Genomic DNA, 24,386 nt, shown 5'->3' with positions numbered 1-24,386 from the left:
TACTTATCCTCACTGTCAATCTTATCCAAAGGCAGATAAATATTAATACTACTTTAAAAAAAACATTTTCTAAGAAAGTCCCCTTTATTTCATTATATATAACCTCTGCTCATTTTTTATTTTGTTGCAGCCTTCACAATTGCAATTTTTTGCCGTGGCTTTAAAACTGGTTGCTTTTTTTTTTAGGTATAGCACAAGATTCACCAGTCAAGCCAACTATCAAACTTCATCAAGAGTTCTACAAACACACCAAGAGTAGCCATGAGTATCTACACAGATTGCAGTATAGATAGTAATATAGTAGTGTCAGAATCTCAGAGACCAATGATAAACATAAGAAATAGGAATGACAGCAAGTGGTTCAGGTCTCATGCCAGCTCTGTCATTCATTATAACCCTCATCATCATTTCTCTGCATGAATCCCTTGATTTCTTTAACATCTTTTGGACATACTCCAATGCCTGGATTCCATTGTGCGTCTTGAGCAATGAATTTCACTATACTCTGGGTGTAAACATGTCTCTTTAGGTTCTGAATGGCTCAGGATCTAGGGTGGCACAGTTAACACAATGCTATTACAACACCAGTGACCCAGGTTCAAATTTGCTGTTGTCGGCAAGTAGTTTGTACATGTACCATTGTCCCCATTGGTTTCCTCCAGGTGCTCCGATTTCCTCTCATGTTCCAAAGATGTACAGGGATTGTAAGTTAATTAGTTAGATGAGTCTATATGGGTGGCATAGACACATGGGCGAGAAGGACCTGCTTATTTCTAAATTAAATGAAAAACTCGATACTGTAGCTCAGGGCACTCCAGCCACAAGAAAAATCATCCCTACATCCTCCGTCTTGTCCCTTAAAATAACTGTACATTTCAATTAGAATATTAATACTGGGATTGAGTTCAGGTGTGGAGGGTTCATGTTGCAACTCTACAAATCTCTAGTGAGACCATACACACTTGGAATATTGTGTTCAGTTCTGGTCACCTCATTATAGGAGGGATGTGGAATCTATCGAGAGGTGCATAGGAGATTTACCAGGATGTGGCATACATTGGAAAATAAGTTTTATGAGGCAAGGTTGGCAGAGCTGGGACTTTTCTCCTTGGAGCATAGAAGGATGAGAGGAGACTTAATAGAGGTCTACAAGATTATGATAGGCATGGATATGGAAGACAACCAGCACCTGTTCCCCAGAGCAGGAATGCAAATACCAGAAGACATATGCACACAGTTAGGGGAGGTAAGTTTAGGGGAGACATCAAGGATATGTTTTTTTTAAATATAAACACCGAGTTGTAGGTGCCTGGAATGCCTTGCCTGGGATGATGGTGGACGCTGAAATATATGGGGCATTTAAGAAATTCTTAGACAGGCACATGGAAAAAGGGTTTAGTATTTTTTTAGGGATATATGGGTCGGCACAACATCGAGGGCCAAAGGGTCTGTACTGTAGTGTTCTATGTTCTATCACCTGCTGAATTATGTTTCCATCACACACATGTTGCTGGCTGCTCATGGAAACTAGGTGTAAGAGCTGGGATTCAGAAGGTGTTGAAGGCAAGAAGGGCTCCTAGAGGCTTCCTGATCATTTTCCGAGATTTGGATCTAGAGCTCAAGTTGCCGGAAAATGTGTGACTGCAGATCCACATTGTGTCTCTGAGGGGACTCTTTTTTTGCTTCTTTTTCTCTTATTGTAAGGGTGCCAAGCAATACTACTGGTGACTTTGCCTGCATTAACACAGATTAAAAGGAAATTTTGTGTAATATTACCTTTTCTGTTTTATTACATGATAATAAAAGAATCTTGAAACTTAAAATACAACAGCTTCAGTTGTATTCTACAAAGTTACAATTATATAACATTGACCTTAAATGGCATTTAAAAGGAATGAATGCGTACAATTATCTATACACTGTGTGCAATCTGTTGTCTACTTACCAGTGGTGAAAGATCTTCATCAAATTTTTTAAGCTGATTCATAAATTCTAAATGTTTCTTTTCCTCTTCCAGTTGAGCTACACTCTGTTCACTTTTCTGCAATTTTTGTTGGGTGTTTGCCAGTTCATCTCGTAGCCACTGGTTCTCTTGACACAACCGACGTACCTGGGCACGCAGTTTCTGTTTTTCTGATTCCACTGCACTTAAATGACTAGATAATGCCATCATTACCTTAACATAGATCACAATAAGCACATTTTTCAAGATAAAGAATTCTTAAATACCATAACATTTTAAATTCATGCTATATTCCTCAAAAGATTTGTAGAAAAATATTCTGAAAATAATTGTAGGGTTTACTTGCATAATATAATTTTGTAACAATACTACCCAAGACAGAATTAAGTTATATTTTGTCACCCAAGGACATTCACATTGCAATTCAGTTTTGCACTCAAATTTTGTGAAAAAAATATTTTAACTATATCATTTAAGTTTCAGTGCTTTCCAGTAGGGAAACATAGAAACATAGAAGATAGGAGCAGGAGTAGGTCATTCGACCCTTCGAGCCTGCTCCGCCATTCAACGAGATCATGGCTTATCTTAAAGTTCAGTACCCCGTCCCTGCCTTCTCTCCATAACCTTTAATACCCTTATACTGAAGAAATAGATCTAATTCCCTCTTAAATATATTTAATGAACCTGCATCTACTGCCCTCTGTGGCAATGAATTCCACAGATTCACCACCCTCTGGGTAAAGAAATTCCTCCTCATCTTGGTCCTAAATGGTTTGCCTATTATCCTCAAACCATGGCCCCGGGTTCTGGATTTTCCCATCATTGGAAACATCCCATCTGCATCCATTCTGTCCAGTCTTGTCAGAATTTTATAGGTCTCTATGAGATCCCCTCTCAATCTTCTAAACTCCAGCGAGTACAATCCCAATTTGCGCAATCTTTCCTCATAAGTCATTCCTGCCATTCCAGGTATCAGCCTGGTGAATCGCCTCTGCACTCCCTCCATTGCAAGAACATCCTTCCTTAGATAAGGTGACCAAAACTGCACACAATACTCCAGGTGGGGTTTCACCAAGGCCCTGTACAGCTGCAGTAAGGTATCCTTGTTCCTATACTCAAACCCTCTTGATATGAAGGCCAACATACCATTTGCCTTTTTAACTGCCTGCTGTACCTGCATGCTTGCCTTCAGAGACTGGTGTACAAGTACCCCTAGGTCTCTCTGCACTTCCCCATCTCTTAATCTATTGCCATTCAAATAGTAATCTGCCCTCCGGTTTGTATTACCAAAGTGGATAACCTCACATTTATCCACATTGTAGTGCATTTGCCATGTATCTGTCCAGTCCCTCAATTTATCCAAATCACACTGGAGCTTCCTGACCCCCTCTTCCGTGCACACAACCCCTCCTAGCTTAGTGTCATCTGCAAATTTGGAGATATTACATCCAATCCCCTCATCCAGATCATTAATGTAAATTGTGAACAGCTGGGGTCCCAGTACAGATCCCTGTGGCACCCCACTGATCCCCGCCTGCCACTCAAAAAATGAGCCATTTATCCCAACTCTCTGTCTTCTACCTGCCAGCCAGTTCTCAATCCACATCAATACTTTTCCCCCAATCCCATGAGCCTTGATTTTGTAAGCCAGTCGTTTATGCGGGACCTTATCATAAATTTTAATCGTACCTCTGTGCTTTGTGTGTTTTTTTAAACTTTTCGGGAGAGGGCTGGAATTCCCTGACCTGCCACTACTCCATCACGTGACTCCTCTATGCGGGACCTTATCGAAGGCCTTTTGGAAGTCCAGGTACACCACATCCACTGGCTCTCCCCCATCTATTTACCTGTCACCATCTCAAAGAATTCCAATAGATTTGTCAAGCACGATTTACCCTTTGTAAATCATGTTGATTCCGTCCGATCCCTTCTCTGCTAGTCATATGCTCCGCTATTACATCCTTAATAATGGGTTCCATCATTTTGCCCACTACTGATGTAAGGCTCACCGGCCTATAATTCCCCGCTTTTTCTCTACCCCACTTTTTAAATAGTGGGGTAACATTAGCTACCCGCCAATCCATGGGTACTGATCCTGAGTCTATCGAGTTCTGGAAAATAATTCTTAAATCATCTGCTATCTGAATGGCCACTTCCTTAAGTACCCTAGGATGTAGATTATCAGGCCCTTGGGATTTATCTGCCTTCAATCCCATCAATTTCCCCAAGACCATGTCCTTAGAAATACTGATTTCTTTCAGTTCCTCCCTTGCATTAGTCTCTATGTTTCCCAACATCCTTGGGAGGTTATCTTGTAAAAACAAAACTAAAGTAAGAATTTAATTGGTCTGCCATTTCCTTATTCCCCATTATATATTCCCCTGATTCCGACTGCAAGGGACCTACTCTGGATTTCACCAATCTTTTCCTCTTGACATATTTATAAAAGCTTTTGCAGTCGGTTTTTATATTTGCCGCAAGCTTACTTTCGTAATTTATTTTTGCTCTCTTGATTAATCCCTTTGTCCTCCTTTGGTGCATCTTGAACTACTCCCAGTCTTCGGTTGTGGTACTTTTTTTGGCCAATTGATATGCTCTCTCTTTGGACCTAATGCTGTCTCTAATTTCCCTTGTTATCCACAGTTGAGTCACCTTTTTTGGTTTATTTTTATGCCAAACCGGTATAAACGATTTTTGCAATTTCTCCATTAGATCTGTGAATGCTTTCCATTGTCTATCCACAGTCAACTCCCCCATAAACACCACCCAATCAATCTTACTCAACTCCCCTCTCATACCATCAAATATGTTATTCAAAACACTGGTAATTCGTCCTGAAAGAATCTATTTTTCTGCAGCTATCCATGAATATGCATTATCCCTGTACTACATAATCAAACAAAATACTGTACATAAAATGTGAAGAATTAAATTAACAAGTGATCATCAAGTTCTACTGCTGTTAACATCCATCCCACAAATGGACTGGACTACATTTGCACAAATGTGCAAATATACATCAATTATTGCGCTAGCTTTGTTATAAATCCCATAAAATTTGTTTCTTAAGGTTTTCAGATGTTAATTTGTATTAAATTATCATATTTCTCAACCTGTGGTCTGAGGACTACTGGTGGTCCATGAGTTTGTTATATGTGGCCTGTGAAAAGAAATATTACTAATATTATAAACAAGGACCATATACAAGGTGGTTATAAATTTGACATAGAAAAAAAACATCGGGGAAGAGGATTGAGATTGCCACCAATCCTTCTCCCCTGGTGTTCTGTTCATTTGTATAGGTGGCCTACTGTAGCTTCAAGAATACTCAATTTGGTCTGGTGGCAAATGCATTTGAGTTGAGAACCCTCATCATAATACATTCCATTCAGCACAAAGCTACTAGATGTCTATTTCAAGATAAGAGGGATGCAACGTTGAAATACATCAAGAGAAAAACATCCAATGTGTTTAACATGTATCATGTTAAATCATCTGCAAGGTCAGTTACTATTTTTCTATTCCCAATGACATTGTCTTACTCTATTTCTTCTCTCATAAGATATGACTGACAGTGTGCTCCTGTACTATGAACTTTACTGGAATTATCAAACAGCTTGATGGTGGATTCTTCCTCTGAGGCAACAGCACAAACCCATTATCAATCTAATTTATGCCTTAGTGAGGAGGAATTTCTCAAAAATATTACCACTGATCTGAATGTTAACATTTTTTTCTCTCTCCATATATGGCACTTAATCACCCAGATATTTCCAGAATCTTTATCTGCCAAATCTAAAGCTGCAAAATATCAAAGTATTCAATCTTCACAGCAATTTTGTTGCCTGTCTATCAAGAGTGGCAACAGAAATACTTTAAGGCTGAACTAAGAGCATACAGGACGTATTAAAACTATATACGAAATAAAAAAAATCTTGAACAACTTCAAGAACGTTTACCTGTGCCTCACTAAGACCAAGTTCCAACATTTCCAAGGACTTGCGAATCATATTGGATTTTTCTTCAACCAAATTCATCTCATCGTCTTTTTTCAGACATTTCAGGGTTTCCAGCAGGCTATGTAAAATTGAGTTGTGTTCATTTTTTAATGCTTCAAGTCCCTGAATCACCTGTTTTGTTTTTCCAATTATCTCTTCTTGAGAGAGTTTTTCTAATTTATCTTCCTTCAAATACACCATTGTAGACATGGTGTCATGCATCCTGAAAAAGAAATTCTAGTGTTAGCAAATTGTAAAAGTATTTAAACACAAATTACACGCATATCCAAAGTGATTTACAATGAAACACATTGTTAAAAGTTTGACTAAAGTTTTTTTTGGAAAATTTTATTTATTAGTATCTTTTATACATTTCAAATTAACTTGGAATAACGTTATATAATAGACACTAAATAATTTTCAATTTTCATCCCCCAACCTCCCACCATCCCTAAAAGAACACATTCATCATAATAATTATAAGCACATTAATCTCTTTCTTTGGCTTGGCTTCGCGGACGAAGATTTATGGAGGGGGTAAAAAAGTCCACGTCAGCTGCAGGCTCGTTTGTGGCTGACCAGTCCGATGCGGGACAGGCAGACACGATTGCAGCGGTTGCAAGGGAAAATTGGTTGGTTGGGGTTGGGTGTTGGGTTTTTCCTCCTTTGCCTTTTGTCAGTGAGGTGGGCTCTGCGGTCTTCTTCAAAGGAGGCTGCTGCCCGCCAAACTGTGAGGCGCCAAGATGCACGGTTTGAGGCGTTATCAGCCCACTGGCGGTGGTCAATGTGGCAGGCACCAAGAGATTTCTTTAGGCAGTCCTTGTACCTTTTCTTTGGTGCACCTCTGTCACGGTGGCCAGTGGAGAGCTCGCCATATAATACGATCTTGGGAAGGCGATGGTCCTCCATTCTGGAGACGTGACCCATCCAGCGCAGCTGGATCTTCAGCAGCGTGGACTCGATGCTGTCGACCTCTGCCATCTCGAGTACCTCGACGTTAGGGGTGTGAGCGCTCCAATGGATGTTGAGGATGGAGCGGAGACAACGCTGGTGGAAGCGTTCTAGGAGCCGTAGGTGGTGCCGGTAGAGGACCCATGATTCGGAGCCGAACAGGAGTGTGGGTATGACAACGGCTCTGTATACGCTTATCTTTGTGAGGTTTTTCAGTTGGTTGCTTTTCCAGACTCTTTTGTGTAGTCTTCCAAAGGCGCTATTTGCCTTGGCGAGTCTGTTGTCTATCTCATTGTCGATCCTTGCATCTGATGAAATGGTGCAGCCGAGATAGGTAAACTGGTTGACCGTTTTGAGTTTTGTGTGCCCGATGGAGATGTGAGGGGGCTGGTAGTCATGGTGGGGAGCTGGCTGATGGAGGACCTCAGTTTTCTTCAGGCTGACTTCCAGGCCAAACATTTTGGCAGTTTCCGCAAAGCAGGACGTCAAGCGCTGAAGAGCTGGCTCTGAATGGGCAACTAAAGCGGCATCATCTGCAAAGAGTAGTTCACGGACAAGTTTCTCTTGTGTCTTGGTGTGAGCTTGCAGGCGCCTCAGATTGAAGAGACTGCCATCCGTGCGGTACCGGATGTAAACAGCGTCTTCATTGTTGGGGTCTTTCATGGCTTGGTTCAGCATCATGCTGAAGAAGATTGAAAAGAGGGTTGGTGCGAGAACACAGCCTTGCTTCACGCCATTGTTAATGGAGAAGGGTTCAGAGAGCTCATTGCTGTATCTGACCCGACCTTGTTGGTTTTCGTGCAGTTGGATAATCATGTTGAGGAACTTTGGGGGACATCCGATGCGCTCTAGTATTTGCCAAAGCCCTTTCCTGCTCACGGTGTCGAAGGCTTTGGTGAGGTCAACAAAGGTGATGTAGAGTCCTTTGTTTTGTTCTCTGCACTTTTCTTGGAGCTGTCTGAGGGCAAAGACCATGTCAGTGGTTCCTCTGTTTGCGCGAAAGCCGCACTGTGATTCTGGGAGAATATTCTCAGCGACACTAGGTATTCTATTTAGTAGAATCCTAGCGAAGATTTTGCCTGCAATGGAGAGCATTAATAATGCCATAATATATTTCTTAATGAAAGTACCACATTTTCGGGGGGAGCAAAATTAGATTAGAATGTCTGGATTAGTCTATATTCATAAATCTCATACAAGGCTCCCATATTTGACAAAATTTATTATAATCATCTCATAAGTAATTTTTTTCAAATGGGATACAATATTTTATTTAATTAAACCATTCTTCTATTTTAACATTATTTTCCAATTTCCACGTTTTAGCTACACTTTCTCAGTATTGCTGTTGCTGGACTCAAACATCTCTTTTTATATTTAATTCCATCTTAATGTCTTCATCATATATATATATTATATATATATATATATATATATATATATATATATATTATGTGTATATAAAACCCAACAAAAAATTCTTGGCTCTAATTTAATCTTCACTTTTAATATCTTCTCTAAAATTGTACATAATTCTTTCCAAAAATCTTTTAAACTTTTCACACAACCATATTGAATGCAAAAAAAATTACCAACCTCTTTTTACATCTAAAACATTGAGCAGAAACATTTAAATTAAATTTATTCAACTTATAGGATGTACAATACATTTGATGTAAAAGAATATTAGGGAGTTTTTAAGGAAAAGAAAATTGGCAAGGATAAGTATGGAAAAGTCGACATGGAAAAAAGATCAAGAAAGTGAGAGATTACCAAATTTTAAAAGTTATTATAAGGCAGCTCAATTGAGATTTTTGTCTTCTTGATATCAAAGGGCATCTTGGGTAGATATTGAGATAAATAATATAGGTGAAGAAAGTTCAGACCAAAATATTGTATAAATGAAATTTTTAAAGGTAGAAAAGAAATACAAATTTTTTTAAAAAATGGTTTTGAATATGGAACAGGATATATGTGGAAAGAGGTATAAGGAATAATCAATTGGCTCAATTGACTTTAAAACAAAATTAACTTCTTCCGTTCACAATGAATAATTTTTTTATTTGACAATTGGTATGAAAGAAGTATACAGAAAATACAAGATTGTTTTAGAGGTACAATTTTTATGACATTTTATCATTTAAAGGAAGAATATGGGATATTACAAAATGCAATATTTGAATATTATCAATTATGATCATATTTGAAGGAAAAATAGGAATGAATGAGACTTGCCAAGCATAGTCAATTTGAATATGTTATAACAGATACCTTTATTATTCAAAGATTTATAACTACTATGTATAATAAATTACAAAAAATAAAGGAAAATAAAGATTTGTATCAAACTAAACTGAAGTGGGAACAGGATTTAAATATACAAATTCAAGAAGAGATATGGATGAAATTGTGTAGAGACAGTGTAACTAATACAATCAATGCTAGATATCAAATGGACTAAAGTTCTTGACAGTGAAGGCAATTTTGTTTTAAATAATACTGCGGTGGTAGTGAAGGTGTTAAGAGATCTAGAATCATTCCAATATTAACATGAAAGAGGATGATGGGATTCAAATGAATGCAGAAAATAAGAATGGAATTCATTATCTAAAATCACTGCTCAGCTAGCAAATCCAGATTTCAGGCCAAAAGACAGGCATGATTGTGACAGAGTATATAGATGTGTTTTTGGGAGATAAATTGAGAAAGGTTTGTTAGAGTAGGTCACATACAAACACTTTAAAACAAATCTTATTTAAAATACTGGAGCTCTGCCCCATACTAGACATGTCGTGGCCAACAGATTTTGCAAGAGCTTTGGAGAGTGCCCATGAAACTTCACAAATGGATTGTTGTTTACAAAAATGAAACAGATGAAAGATCTTGTTGGAGCTGCAGATTATCTGGAACTGTTCTAAGAGGGTCATGTGGTTTTGCAAGGGGGAGAGAGAGAAAGCGAGAGCGAGAACTTCTACAGTGTTACAGCCAGCAACAGCAGTTGGGACTGCAACAGGACAAGCTGGCAAGCTTGTGGAAACCCCATGTGGAAGACAGGTTGAAAGTGCTTGATTCAGCCTGGTCAAAGCCCTTGTGATTCATGCAAGAGGAGAGGACTGGTTGTCTAAGTTTCACTTGAAATAAGAGAAACGAAAAGGAACTCTGTGGTTATCATCTAGAGAACCCTGAAGGGGGCAGGTTTCATCAACAAATCTCTCTCTGAAAACCGACAAGAACCTTCCTGAGCATTAACCATTTACCTTTCAAACACCAAAGCCTTGTGAACTTTATAAATATTAAATTCTGTGCACAGTATAAGAATTGCCTGCAACCAGTGAAATTGGACTGTGAACCAAAGAACTTTTCTGAACACACACACACACACACACACACACACACACACACGTGTGTGCTTAGAATTAGAAGGGGGGTTAAGTTAGATTAAGTAAGTCGATAGTGATAAGTTAAAGTATGATTCTATTTTCATTTTTAAAGATAATTAAAAGCAACTTTTGTTTAAGTAACCATTTGTCTTAGTGAATATCTATTGCTGCTGGGTTCTGGGGTCCTCTGGGCTCATAACATGATACGGTTGCATTTGATTATGTAATGAGGATATTAGAGTCCAACAAGTTAATTTTGAAATGGTTGTATTCCTAATGGAATCAAGACAGGAAAAATGGGCTACATTCACATAACACAACTGAGAGACTGTTTCCTATCACATCAGAATTGTTGAGTTAAGGTATTAGTCAAGATTGGTTTCATTTATTTTTCTGACAAAGGAAATAATCATCCCACAATTATAGGAGACTGCTCCGAATCAACAAATTTTGTTATGAACTAACAAAGAAACAGCAATGTAAGATTCACCAGACAATGGTAAAGTCAAAATAATAGTATTTATTAAACTATTAATAACATAATATTTCTTAATTAACTCTAAACTTAACCCTACTATGCATAAACGTAAAATATACGTGCGTGTGGCCAAATCCCAAACTATTACAATTTAGGCATAATTCTGAAAAGTCAACTTTAAATTTCAGCATCAAAAGTCTAATGTTCACAAGAAAAAGGAACAAAGCAGGTCATTTGGCCCATCAAGTTTTCTCCATGAAACCTTCCTGAGCTAAACTGTTCTTGCATCTAGTTCCATCCTTGCCCCCATATCTCTTGATACCCTGACTAATTAGAAACCTATCTATTTCCTCTTTAAATTCCCCCAAAGATCCTGCCTCCACAGCTGCATGCGGCAACAAATTCCACAAATCCACTACCCTCTGGCTAAAGAAATTTCTCCTCATCTCTGTTGTAAATTGGTACTTTTTAAATTCTAAGACTGTGCCCTCTTGTCCTGGAATCACCCAACAGGGGAAACATCCACTCTGTCCAATCTATTCATTATTCAAAATGTTTCTATGAGATCCCCTCTCATTCTTCTATATTCTAATGAATAGAGTCCAAGAACTGCTAAGCATTCCTCATACGTTATCCTTCTCATTCCTGGAATCATTCTGGTAAACCTCCTTTGTACCCTCTCCAACCTTGCTATATCCTTTCTAATATTACGGGGCCCAAAAACTGCACACAGTACTCCAAATGAGGTCTCACCAGTGCCCTGTAGAGTCTCATCAACACCTCTTTATTCTTATACACAATCCCCTTTGAAACAAATGCCAACATAGCATTCACCTTCTTTACCGCTGATCCAAGCTGGCGATCAACTTTCAGGTTATCCTGCACGAGGACCCCCAAGTCCCTTTGTACTTCTGAGGTTTGAATTTTCTCCCCATCCAAATAATAATCCGACCATTTATTTCCTCTACCAAAATGTACAACCGTACATTTCTCAACATAATATCTCATCTGCCATTTCTTCGCCCATTCTCCTATGCTGTCTAAGTCTCTCTGTAAGCTTTCGATTTCTTCTATACCGTACTCTACCACCTATCTTCATGTCATTTGCAAAATTTGCCATGAAACCATTTAATCCACAATCTAAATCATCAATATATATTGTAAAAAGCGACCCCAAGACTGAAACTTGTAGAACACCACTAGTAATAAGCAACCAACCAGAATATTCCCACCTTTGATTTCTGCCTATCAGCCAATGCTCTACCCAATCTATTATTTTTCCGGTAATTCCATGTGCTCTCATCTTAATAGGCAGTTTTTTATGCACCACCTTATTGAAGGTCTTTTGAAAATCCAAATATGCTACATCCACAGCCTCTCCCTTGTCCACTCTACTTGAGATTTCCTCAAAAAGTTCTATTAGGTTGGTCAGGCAGGATCTTCCCTTCATGAAACCATGCTGGCTTGGACCTATATGTTGAAGATTTTTAAATTGCAATTCAGAAATAATTATGAAGCATTTTCAAACATCATGTCTTCAGACTTCTTTAAACTCAAATTTTCTTGAGCTGTTTTTCAGAGAGATATTTCTTCACACAAGTGATTTTACAAACTTCCTCTTATCTTGCCTAAGAGTTATGAAATCAGTTTTCCATGATGATTTATTTCTTAATCAAGAGTGACCTTTTTCCATGGATACACGAGGCTTCCCCTTTTCTTTGAGGCAGTCGGAGTGGCTATTCCTTTTAATACCACTTTTGTTAAAGAAAGCACAGGCAACTTTCCTTCTCTAAAGGAAATATTGGTGCTTTCTCAATCCTATCGATACAGGGTGGCCTTCTCTTCAACTGACCCCCCAATATAACTCTGATTCTGATGATTTATTTCTTGCAAATCTCTCATGTCACATACTATGACATCATAACTATCTTTGAAGTTCTTTTGATCCTTTTAACATCTTCATGCTAAAAAGCATAATTCAATCTTTGTCCTCCCAAACTTAAAATCAATTATCTTTGTTTGATATTTCTCTCCTCCAAAACATTTCTTTGAGCTGTCTAGGATTGACCAGGAAAATGCTTCTCAAGTAAATAGTCTATTGTTCTCTTCTCAAGAACCATCATAAAATTTTTCATTTCTCTCTATAACTGCAGTCACAGCAGACTTCTGTCTCTGAGAGGATGCCAATGACCACCTTTAAAGAATCTCTCTGTTTAAAATGCAAACGTGTTTTTTCTTTGTTCCGTGTGTGTGTGCGTGCGCGTGTGCGTGCAATTATATGAAATATAGTTATTTCATATAAATGGCTGCACCATTTCATCAGATGCAAGGATCAACAATGAGATAGACAACAGACTCGCCAAGGCAAATAGCGCCTTTGGAAGACTACACAAAAGAGTCTGGAAAAACAACCAACTGAAAAACCTCACAAAGATAAGCGTATACAGAGCCGTTGTCATACCTACACTCCTGTTCGGCTCTGAATCATGGGTCCTCTACCGGCATCACCTACGGCTCCTAGAACGCTTCCACTAGCGTTGTCTCCGCTCCATCCTCAACATCCATTGGAGCGCTTTCATCCCTAACGTCGAAGTACTCGAGATGGCAGAGGTCGACAGCATCGAGTCCACGCTGCTGAAGATCCAGCTGCGCTGGGTGGGTCACGTCTCCAGAATGGAGGACCATCGCCTTCCCAAGATCGTGTTAAATGGTGAGCTCTCCACTGGCCACTGTGACAGAGGTGCACCAAAGAAAAGGTACAAGGACTGCCTAAAGAAATCTCTTGGTGCCTGCCACATTGACCACCGCCAGTGGGCTGATATCGCCTCAAACCGTGCATCTTTGCACCTCACAGTTTGGCGGGCAGCAACCTCCTTTGAAGAAGACCGCAGAGCCCACCTCACTGACAAAAGGCAAAGGAGGAAAAACCCAACACCCAACCCCAACCAACCAATTTTCCCCTGCAACCGCTACAACCGTGTCTGCCTGTCCCGCATCGGACTTGTCAGCCACAAACGAGCCTGCAGCTGACGTAGACATTTACTCCCTCCATAAATCTTCGTCCGCGAAGCCAAGCCAAAGAAGAAGAAGAAAGAAAGAAGAAGTTTAACATTAAACTAAAGATTAATCATTGCACAATTTTGTCACAGAGACAGATAGTCTTCTTAAAGGGGTTCAACTCAAAAGCTTGACTATTTCCATCCATGGATGCTCTCAGACAAGACCATCACATAAATTCAATGACTACAGGAACAAAATAACAGGTTTTCCAAAAGCCTTATCACCATCTATTAGGCACAGAAACTTGTCTGGATGAATGCAGCTATAATACTTTTGAAGCTCAACACAATCATTGGGGACCCCTTCTATCCATTTTAAACATTCATTATCTCCAATTATGGATAACCCTCTCAACAAACTCCAACCAAAATATTGACAGCTGAATGGAAGCAAGACAAGCTTGTTTAGTTAATGGTATTGCCCTGTGATGTCGAGAAAAAGATCTTCTAGCAAGCAGCAAACTTTCCCAGAATTACTAGAGTGAAACAGAAAAGTCTGCAGATGTGGTAATTGTAGTAAAAACATGGAAATGCTGGAGGAACTCAGCCAGTCTTTTTACCATCTAAAAAAGCAAAGATATATTGTCAACGTTTTGGGCCTGAGCCCTTCTTCAAGGAAGAAGAATGAGTCAGAAGCTGGAAGTCTCAGAATTCAGACAATGTTTGCTGGGGTAGGAATCCAGGCCAACAAAAGGTATTAATTGGGTATGATAAGGAATGAGGTAAGAATTTATCACATTTGTGCGAAAGAAGACAGGGAAAAGGGAGAGAGCCAGAGCAAGGTGATGGAGGAAGATGTGGGGGTGGGGGGGTAACAAAAGCCAGAGAAGTAAATATTGTCATTCAGTTCGAGGGTGACCAGTTGGAAGATGAGGTGTGGTTACTCCAATTTGCAGGTGGTCTCAGTGCATGGCACCATGGACAGATATCAGCAAGGGAATGGGATGGGGAATTGAAATGGGTGGCCACTGGGAGATCCACACTATTACGTCAGATAGAGCCGAGGTGCTCAACAAAGTGATCTCCCAGACTGCATCCAGTCTCTCAGATGTAGAGGAGACCACAACGGGAGCACTGGATGTAGTAGATGACCCTAGCAGATTTACATGTGAAATTTTGTTTCATTTTGAAGGATTGTTTGGGATCCTGAATGGTGGTGAGGAAGGAGGTGTGGGTGCAAATGAAACAACTCGTATGGTCACAGGGGTAGGTCCTGGCAGAAGGCAGAGAGGGAAGGAGATCCCTTCCCACTTCTTCCCGTCATTTTCCTCCAGCTCGGTCTCTCTCCCTTTTCCCTGTCTCCTTTCACACAAACATGATACATTCTCACCTCTCCCCTTATTGTATCCAATTAACACATTTTGTTGGTCTGCATTCCTCCCCTAGCAAGAATTGTCTGAATTCTGAGGCTTTCTGCTTCTGGCTCACTCTTCTTATTCCTTGAGGAAAGGCTTAGGCCTGAAACATTGGCAATATATCTTTGTTTTTTTTTGAACGCTGAAAAGAACAGTTGAATTCCTCCAGCATCTCTGTGTTTTTACCAGCATGACGAGAGCTCCGTTCTCCAGCATGACGAGAGCTCCGTTCTCCAGCATGACGAGAGCTCCGTTCTCCAGCATGACGAGAGCTCCGTTCTCCAGCATGACGAGAGCTCCGTTCTCCAGCATGACGAGAGCTCCGTTCTCCAGCATGACGAGAGCTCCGTTCTCCAGCATGACGAGAGCTCCGTTCTCCAGCATGACGAGAGCTCCGTTCTCCAGCATGACGAGAGCTCCGTTCTCCAGCATGACGAGAGCTCCGTTCTCCAGCATGACGAGAGCTCCGTTCTCCAGCATGACGAGAGCTCCGTTCTCCAGCATGACGAGAGCTCCGTTCTCCAGCATGACGAGAGCTCCGTTCTCCAGCATGACGAGAGCTCCGTTCTCCAGCATGACGAGAGCTCCGTTCTCCAGCATGACGAGAGCTCCGTTCTCCAGCATGACGAGAGCTCCGTTCTCCAGCATGACGAGAGCTCCGTTCTCCAGCATGACGAGAGCTCCGTTCTCCAGCATGACGAGAGCTCCGTTCTCCAGCATGACGAGAGCTCCGTTCTCCAGCATGACGAGAGCTCCGTTCTCCAGCATGACGAGAGCTCCGTTCTCCAGCATGACGAGAGCTCCGTTCTCCAGCATGACGAGAGCTCCGTTCTCCAGCATGACGAGAGCTCCGTTCTCCAGCATGACGAGAGCTCCGTTCTCCAGCATGACGAGAGCTCCGTTCTCCAGCATGACGAGAGCTCCGTTCTCCAGCATGACGAGAGCTCCGTTCTCCAGCATGACGAGAGCTCCGTTCTCCAGCATGACGAGAGCTCCGTTCTCCAGCATGACGAGAGCTCCGTTCTCCAGCATGACGAGAGCTCCGTTCTCCAGCATGACGAGAGCTCCGTTCTCCAGCATGACGAGAGCTCCGTTCTCCAGCATGACGAGAGCTCCGTTCTCCAGCATGACGAGAGCTCCGTTCTCCAGCATGACGAGAGCTCCGTTCTCCAGCATGACGAGAGCTCCGTTCTCCAGCATGACGAGAGCTCCGTTCTCCAGCATGACGAGAGCTCCGTTCTCCAGCATGACGAGAGCTCCGTTCTCCAGCATGACGAGAGCTCCGTTCTCCAGCATGACGAGAGCTCCGTTCTCCAGCATGACGAGAGCTCCGTTCTCCAGCATGACGAGAGCTCCGTTCTCCAGCATGACGAGAGCTCCGTTCTCCAGCATGACGAGAGCTCCGTTCTCCAGCATGACGAGAGCTCCGTTCTCCAGCATGACGAGAGCTCCGTTCTCCAGCATGACGAGAGCTCCGTTCTCCAGCATGACGAGAGCTCCGTTCTCCAGCATGACGAGACCTCCGTTCTCCAGCATGACGAGACCTCCGTTCTCCAGCATGACGAGACCTCCGTTCTCCAGCATGACGAGACCTCCGTTCTCCAGCATGACGAGACCTCCGTTCTCCAGCATGACGAGACCTCCGTTCTCCAGCATGACGAGACCTCCGTTCTCCAGCATGACGAGACCTCCGTTCTCCAGCATGACGAGACCTCCGTTCTCCAGCATGACGAGACCTCCGTTCTCCAGCATGACGAGACCTCCGTTCTCCAGCATGACGAGACCTCCGTTCTCCAGCATGACGAGACCTCCGTTCTCCAGCATGACGAGACCTCCGTTCTCCAGCATGACGAGACCTCCGTTCTCCAGCATGACGAGACCTCCGTTCTCCAGCATGACGAGACCTCCGTTCTCCAGCATGACGAGACCTCCGTTCTCCAGCATGACGAGACCTCCGTTCTCCAGCATGACGAGACCTCCGTTCTCCAGCATGACGAGACCTCCGTTCTCCAGCATGACGAGACCTCCGTTCTCCAGCATGACGAGACCTCCGTTCTCCAGCATGACGAGACCTCCGTTCTCCAGCATGACGAGACCTCCGTTCTCCAGCATGACGAGACCTCCGTTCTCCAGCATGACGAGACCTCCGTTCTCCAGCATGACGAGACCTCCGTTCTCCAGCATGACGAGACCTCCGTTCTCCAGCATGACGAGACCTCCGTTCTCCAGCATGACGAGACCTCCGTTCTCCAGCATGACGAGACCTCCATTCTCCAGCATGACGAGACCTCCATTCTCCAGCATGACGAGACCTCCATTCTCCAGAATGACGAGACCTCCATTCTCCAGAATGACGAGACCTCCATTCTCCAGAATGACGAGACCTCCATTCTCCAGAATGACGAGACCTCCATTCTCCAGAATGACGAGACCTCCATTCTTCAGAATTAGTAGAGGTCTATTCTATAAATTCAAGTTCACACACAATTTCTTTGCCTGGACTCTGATGGTTCTCCAATTGTTCACACCAGCCCTGACACAAATTCTCAAGAAATAACAGTTATGTACAATGTTCTCAGATGGCAGTAGGAATTCTGAATTTAACAAGGTCTTATCATTAGACACTAATTGGGCATAATCCATGTTGCAGTTTTTTTAAACAATCTAGAATATGTACTGCATGGCTGTTAAAAACATATAGGCCTTAAACCTATTCAGAGCCAGTAGAGGATTAGGAATATATTTTCCCCATAAATAATTAGATGAATTTTGTGCCACTCTGTTCCAACATGGACTAATCTGGGGTGGGAATGCAGAACAAAAAACTACCACACCCAGTGAAATATTAAATCCATTTATTAAATCTGCTCCTTTGTCTAATGGTATTTAGAGGGAGGTTGTTATCTTGGCATCAGTCTACTAGACTCTCAATCTCCTTTCTGTATTCTATCCCATAATTATTTGAATTTGCTAAGACTTTGATGAAAATCTCCAATTGCTGTGAGATTGATCAGAACCATGTGGAAAGGTCATTCAATCCTTGTCTGCCAATCTCTATAAAATGGTTTTTTTTAAACTGTTTTGGAAGTGGTAAAGCAATAAGTGCTTAAACTTTGAGGCTGATTCTTCAAGATTTTGAAACCAGAAGCTATACATCTATTCCTACTTGGTCCTACTTACTTCCTCCAATCTTAGTTTTCAAGTTTCCTTTGTTTTTTTTTACAAGACCAAAATTATTGGTGGTTTTATCATTCTCTAGTCAAGGAAAATTAAATGGCAGTGAACAGTACATCTGCATTAATGCAAACCTCTGTAGGGACCTTGAATTTGAACTTAGAGTAGTCTAAACAATCTGCTGTGATTTAAAAACAATTGAAAGTCAATCAGCAAATTCTGTGACCAGAAGAATCTGCAATGAAAATTCAAAGCTGAATTTACAAATTTTCAATATAACAGATCCATAAAGGAGGAAGTGGACTTCTACCACGATACATTTAATACTGTACAGACCTTGAGCATTTCAATCCTATACTGGTGTTCTTCATATGAAATCACTAAAATTTTAGTGTAAAATATTTGAACTGTATTTGTTTCTGTTCTTTGCATTTTAATTTATATGATTAACTTTTTTCAATAAAATTGACTATATTTTGGCCAATTATTCAAAACAACTTGGGCATGACTCTTTTTCACTTGTTGGTAGCTCGAATACATAACATTCATAATGTTAGTGTAGTGTTGCAAATCTGTTCAACTCCAATTGTTTAATTTTTGGACAATTGAAAATAATATTGTTTAAATTACAACCAACTTCAATTAGATCCTGGACTTCCTGTCTAACAGACTGAAATCAGAAGATAGGAATCAATATTTCCTCCACAATCACATTCATAAGCATGTGTACTCAGTCCCCTACATTACCTATCTTTGTTTTTTTTAATAATACAGTACAATGAAGAAAAGGAAACAAAACTGAAAATACAATATCACATATGTAGATATATCAAGATAAAACTTCAAACAGTATAAACTTGGTCCCCCCCTCCACTGCACTGGATGAAAACAAAAAAGACAAAATATATAGTTATATCTATGTGTGTGTGTGTGTGTGTGTGTGTGTGTGTGTGTGTGTGTGTGTGTGTGTGTGTGTGTGTATATATATATAAATATATATATATAAAAATATAAATATATATATATATATATATAAATAAAACCCCACCTAACCTACTCAATTGAAAAAAAACTAACTAAAAAAAACATTTGAGCAGCTTATCCTGAGGGTTATGTATATTTTGTAACTTTTGATTCAATATCATAAATCAAAAAACAAAGGTAAGACTATATGTCATCTGGAAAAGTACATTAAACCACATTAAAAACATTTACATCAAATAAAAATAAGACAAAAGATTGCAATGCATCTTCGATTTCACTGATGAATCAAATATACGATATCTAATTTTTTTAAAAAACAAACAGGACATAATATGAGAGAACCATTGAAACACTGTTGGATGTCTAGAATTTTTCCATTTGAATAAGATGGCTCTTCTAGCCAACAACGTAGAGACAGCCACAACCTGTTGTGCAGGTACAGAAAAACTCTCTATTGGTTCAAAAACCCCAAAAAGAGCAGTTATTGGATTGGGTCATAGCTCCACCTGAACTATAGTTGAAAAGATATTAAAAATTTCTTTCCAATAGATTTGCAAGGATGGACAAGACAAAAACATACATGTCAATTTAGCAATATCAGATTTGCATCTGTCACAAGTAGGGGTAACATTAGAAAAGATACAAGCCATCTTATCTTTGGACATGTGAAAATGATGCACCACTTTGAATTGGATTAATGAATGTCAGGCACATATTAAAGCTGTATTCATCAGTTTAAGAATCTTGTCCCAGAGATCTCTATTACTCCCCCGACACCATGTCTCCTTAGCTAAATAATACGTTTAAATTCGCTGACAACACGAAAGTCGTCAGCTGAATACAAATAATGATGGGATGGAATACAGAAAGACATTGAGGTCTTATCTCAGTCTCGGTCTGGTGCCCAGACAGTAACCTCCCTCTCAATACCATTAGACAAAGAAGAAGGTCATAGACTTTAAAAAGACAGATAGAACCACTTCTTGGTTTACATCAATAGTACTCAAGTCGACACAGTAGATACTTTCAAGTTCTCGAGAGTAAACATTTCCAGTGATCTGACCTGCATCAATCACTTTGATGGGACAGCAATATCTCTACTTCATTTGAGGGCTTCAGAAGTTCAGTATTTTCCCCAAATCTTTAATGTATATAGGTATATCATCAAAAACATCTTGGCTGGATCCATCAGTGTGGTACGGGAGATTCTCCATCCTGTATCAGAGGCTGCAGGTGGTGATGAATGCAGCTCAGAACATCAAGCAAACTTTGCTCCCCTCCATCAACATCACTGCTACCAAAGAAAGGCAGCCAACATAATGAAGGACCTATCCCACCCCAGGGACACCCTTCTCCCTGCTTCCATAAGGGACAAGGTTCAAGAGTGTGAAGGTATGTACCAATAGACTTAGTAGAAAAGACTGTGCAGTCATCAGACCCCCAAGATGAACCTCACCATAGTGGTTTCAAGCTGCCCTTGATTAATCTGCAATGTGATATGACTGTTTGCCTCAAGGCATCCTCATAAAAAATACTCAATTCACAACTAGCATGGCTTATAACTCGATAACCGATTCAAGAACCGCCAGGTTAATGAACATGAAAGGACTAATGGTCTGATGTGCATTTATTTTAATACAAAAAGTATAATGGACAAGGCAGATGAGCTCAGGGCCTGTATTAGTACATGCCTATTAAATGTTACAATTGTCCTCACATTTACCATTTCCTCAGGCATCATGTTTATGCAAAGAAGGGTTTTAAAAATTTTTTTTTACCCCTTCACCTTAAATTTACAATGCTCTCCATAATGTTTCTGACAGAGACACTCTTATCCTTTATATTGCCTCTGTGCTCCTCAGTTTTAAATTAGTAAGTAAACAATTCACATGTGATTAAAGTGCACATTCCAGATTTTATTTGAGGTTATTTGTATACATCTTGGTTTATAGCACTTTTTATACATAGTTCCTCCAGTTCAGGGCACCATAATATTTGGGACACATTCAGAATCTGCTGAGAGTCAGATCACAGGCATTTAAATCTGGAGATCCAGATCAGTACAACAGTAGGTAATGGCCTGCTGAAGGCCATCTTCTGGGCGAAGTGGAGATTCTGGACGAAAATGAAAACAACGCAGGGCACCTGACAGCAGTGGCAGAAATGAAATCCCATAACTTGTTACGAAACCAAATCCAGTAAAGTAGCCAATGGCAAACCTTCTCTCCCAGAGGAACTCAGGGTCTTCTACGCCTGATTTAACGACAGTAACAGCAAAGAACTACCCCTCCGCACCCTCATGTCACCTGACGATCCCATCCTGTCCATTTCAGAGGATGACGTGCATGCTGCCTTTGGGAAAGTGAATCCAAGGAAAGCATCGGGCCCGGATGGAGTACCTGGCTGAGTACTAAAGGTCAATGCTGATCAAGGTATTCACAGATATCTTCAATATCTCACTCTAGCAGGGTGTGGTGCCCACCTGTTTCAAACAGGCATCATACCGGCCAAAAAGAGTGCAGTAAACTGCACTAACGACTATTAACCAGAAGCACTTACACCAACAGTGATGAAATGTTTAGAAAGGCTGGTGATGAAGCAGATCAGCTCCTGTCTGATTGGTGACATGGATCCATTCCAGTTCACCTATCGCGGCAACAGGTCTACACCGGATTACATCTCACTGGCCCTACACAACCCCCTGCAACATCCGGACAGCAAAGATGCAAACATCAGGATGATCTTTATCGACTACAGTTTAACACCAACATACCCTCAAAACTGACCAACAAACTCCAAGATCTGGGAGTTACCACCCAACTGCATAACCGGATCATGGATTTCCTCACCTCCAGACCACAATCAGTGAAGATTGTTAAGAACTTATCCTCCACAGTCTCCATCAGTACAGGAGCACCACAGGGCTGTGTTCTTAGCCCCCTACTCTACTCACTTTACACCTACAACTGTGTAGATCAATATGACAATTATGTCATTTATAAATTTGCCAATGTATAAAGGAAGGGGATGAGTCAGCATATAGATGGAGATTGAAAACTTGGATGAATGGTGCACCAACAACAACCTTACACTCAATATGACCAAAACTAAGCAGCTGATTGCTAACTTCAGGAAAGCCAGAAGTATACAATGCAGTGATCATTGAGGGAAATCAGATGTGGAGAGGGTGAGCACATTTAGGTTCTTGGGAACCACTATTTTGGAGGATCTTTCCTGGACTAAACACACCAATGACATCTTGAAGAAAGTACATCAGCGCCTCTTCTTCCTCAGAAGTGCAGAAGTTTGGTATGACATCAGAAACCCTGGCAAACTTCTACAGATTTGTGGTGGAAAGTGTGCTGACTGACTGCATCACAGTCTGGTATGGGAACACCAATACCCCTGAGCATAAACATAACATAACAATTTACAGCACGGAAACAGGCCATTAGGCCCTTCTAGTCCGCACCCCTCTCTAGTCCCACCTCCCTGCACAATGCCCATAACCCTCCATCTTCTTCTCATCCATATACCTGTCCAACCTTTTCTTAAATAATACAATTGACTCCGCCGCCACTATTTCTCCCGGAAGATCATTCCACACGGCTACCACTCTCTGAGTAAAGAAGTTCCCCCTCATGTTACCTCTAAACCTCTGCCCCTTAATTCTTAACTCATGTCCTCTTGTTTTAATCTTTCCTCCTCTTAATGGAAATAGTCTATCCACATCCACTCTGTCTATCCCTTTCATAATCTTAAATACTTCTATTAAATCCCCTCTCAACCTTCTACGCTCCAAAGAATAAAGACCTAATCTGTCCAATCTCTCCCTATACTCTAGATGCTTAAACCCAGGTAACATTCTGGTAAACCTTCTCTGCACTCTCTCCACTCTGTTTATATCCTTCCTATAATTAGGCGACCAGAACTGCACACAGAACTCCAAATTAGGCCGCACCAACGTCCTATACAGTCTCAACATCACCTCCCAACTCCTATATTCCATGCAATGATTGATAAAGGCCAGCATACTAAAAGCCTTCTTCACCACCCTATTCACGTGAGTTTCTACCTTCAGGGAACGATGTACCGTTAAAGTCCTCCAAAAGGTAGTGGACAAAGCCCAGGACATTACAGGCAAAACCCTTCACTTTACTGAGTACAACTACAGAGAACACTGCCATCAGAGAGCAGCAGCAATCATCAAACACCCACACCACCCAGCATACACTCTATTCTTGCTGACTAGTCAGGGAAGAGCAATGTCAGCAAGCTTTCACAGAACTTCCTGTAATATCTAACCATTCCTAACAATATCGTAACAACTTTCTTACACATGGATACAGGAAATTCAGAAATTATCTGAACTTTAAATGGAACAGGCTCCAATTTTCCATGATCAACAACATAACTAAGATATATCACCTGATCATTACAGAATTCACTCTTAGCTAAATTAACAGTAAAATTGGCTTCCAAAAGTTTTTCAAACCACTTCTCTTTAAATTGACTCTCACAAGAGTCAGGCTGTATTGTTTCATGATCCTTAATTCTTTCAGTTTTATTCATAATCAAGACCTCTGGTGAAAGTGGTTTCTGGCTATTTTCTCCTTTTTAAGTAGTGTCAGTAACTTTTTTCTCTTAATTTGATTGTGGATTCCATTAATATTAATAGTCATATAGTTCAATGTACTCATCTTACCTATCCATTTTCACCTCTCTCCCACCTCTTCAACCCCTCCATCTCCCTTCTTCCAAAATCACTCTTTAGATTGTTCCTACTCTTTACTATATGCGACAACATAACTAATATGAAAATAACAAAAACCATAAGAAAACAAAAAAAAACTAATTAAAAAAAACTATTAATTCCCCCTTGCCACCTCGCAAGACAATCACAACTCCTTTTTCTACATGGGATGCGGTATGTACTGCAAACATCAACAGATTTCACGGTGGGCAGGTTTTCCCCCCACCCCCCTGTCTTCCCAGTCCTCCCCCAGAGAAATCACTATACATTATTCTTAAAAATATAACAAAG

At 40.8% G+C, this 24,386-nt stretch overlaps 2 protein-coding genes across 12 annotated transcripts in view; both read right to left on the bottom strand.

Moving 5' to 3' along the window:
- The window catches only part of klc1a (kinesin light chain 1a), an 88,950-nt gene that overhangs the window by 55,123 nt on the left and 9,441 nt on the right, over positions 1-24,386 (bottom strand). For 9 of the 11 annotated variants that reach the window (XR_011351188.1, XM_069916503.1, XM_069916501.1 and 6 more), the window contains exons 2-3: positions 5,923-6,184; positions 1,946-2,176 (exon numbers count right to left, since the gene is read on the bottom strand). Coding sequence is in view for 10 of the 11 variants with exons in the window: in XM_069916503.1 (XP_069772604.1) it covers positions 1,946-2,176; positions 5,923-6,183 (492 nt within the window). In the remaining variant the exon portion in view is untranslated. Of the gene's footprint in view, positions 1-1,945; positions 2,177-5,076; positions 5,124-5,922; positions 6,185-20,405; positions 20,570-24,386 lie in introns of those variants that run through there. The other 2 variants (XM_069916502.1, XM_069916509.1) reach the window with 2 other exon arrangements.
- Positions 15,282-23,914, bottom strand: LOC138752863 (ice nucleation protein InaU-like). Its single transcript, XM_069915481.1, has 2 exons — positions 23,771-23,914; positions 15,282-17,642 (listed from the first exon to the last, which is right to left on the bottom strand). Exons 1-2 carry the CDS (start codon positions 23,912-23,914, stop codon positions 15,282-15,284), a joined length of 2,505 nt encoding a protein of 834 aa, XP_069771582.1.

Source organism: Narcine bancroftii, chromosome 2, assembly GCF_036971445.1.
Source record: "Narcine bancroftii isolate sNarBan1 chromosome 2, sNarBan1.hap1, whole genome shotgun sequence".
NCBI classification, from domain to species: Eukaryota; Metazoa; Chordata; class Chondrichthyes; order Torpediniformes; family Narcinidae; genus Narcine; species Narcine bancroftii.
Note: the sequence above shows the minus strand (reverse complement) of the source record. Positions and strands in the feature narration are given on the sequence as shown.

Coding starts and splice junctions, on each gene's coding strand:
- LOC138752863 (XM_069915481.1), bottom strand. CDS start 23,914: ATGAATAAAACTGAAAGAATTAAGGATCATGAAACAATACAGCCTGAC. Junction 17,643..23,770: donor GTGAATTCTGTAATGATCAG/GTGATATATCTT, acceptor TTTATAGAATAG/ACCTCTACTAATTCTGAAGA.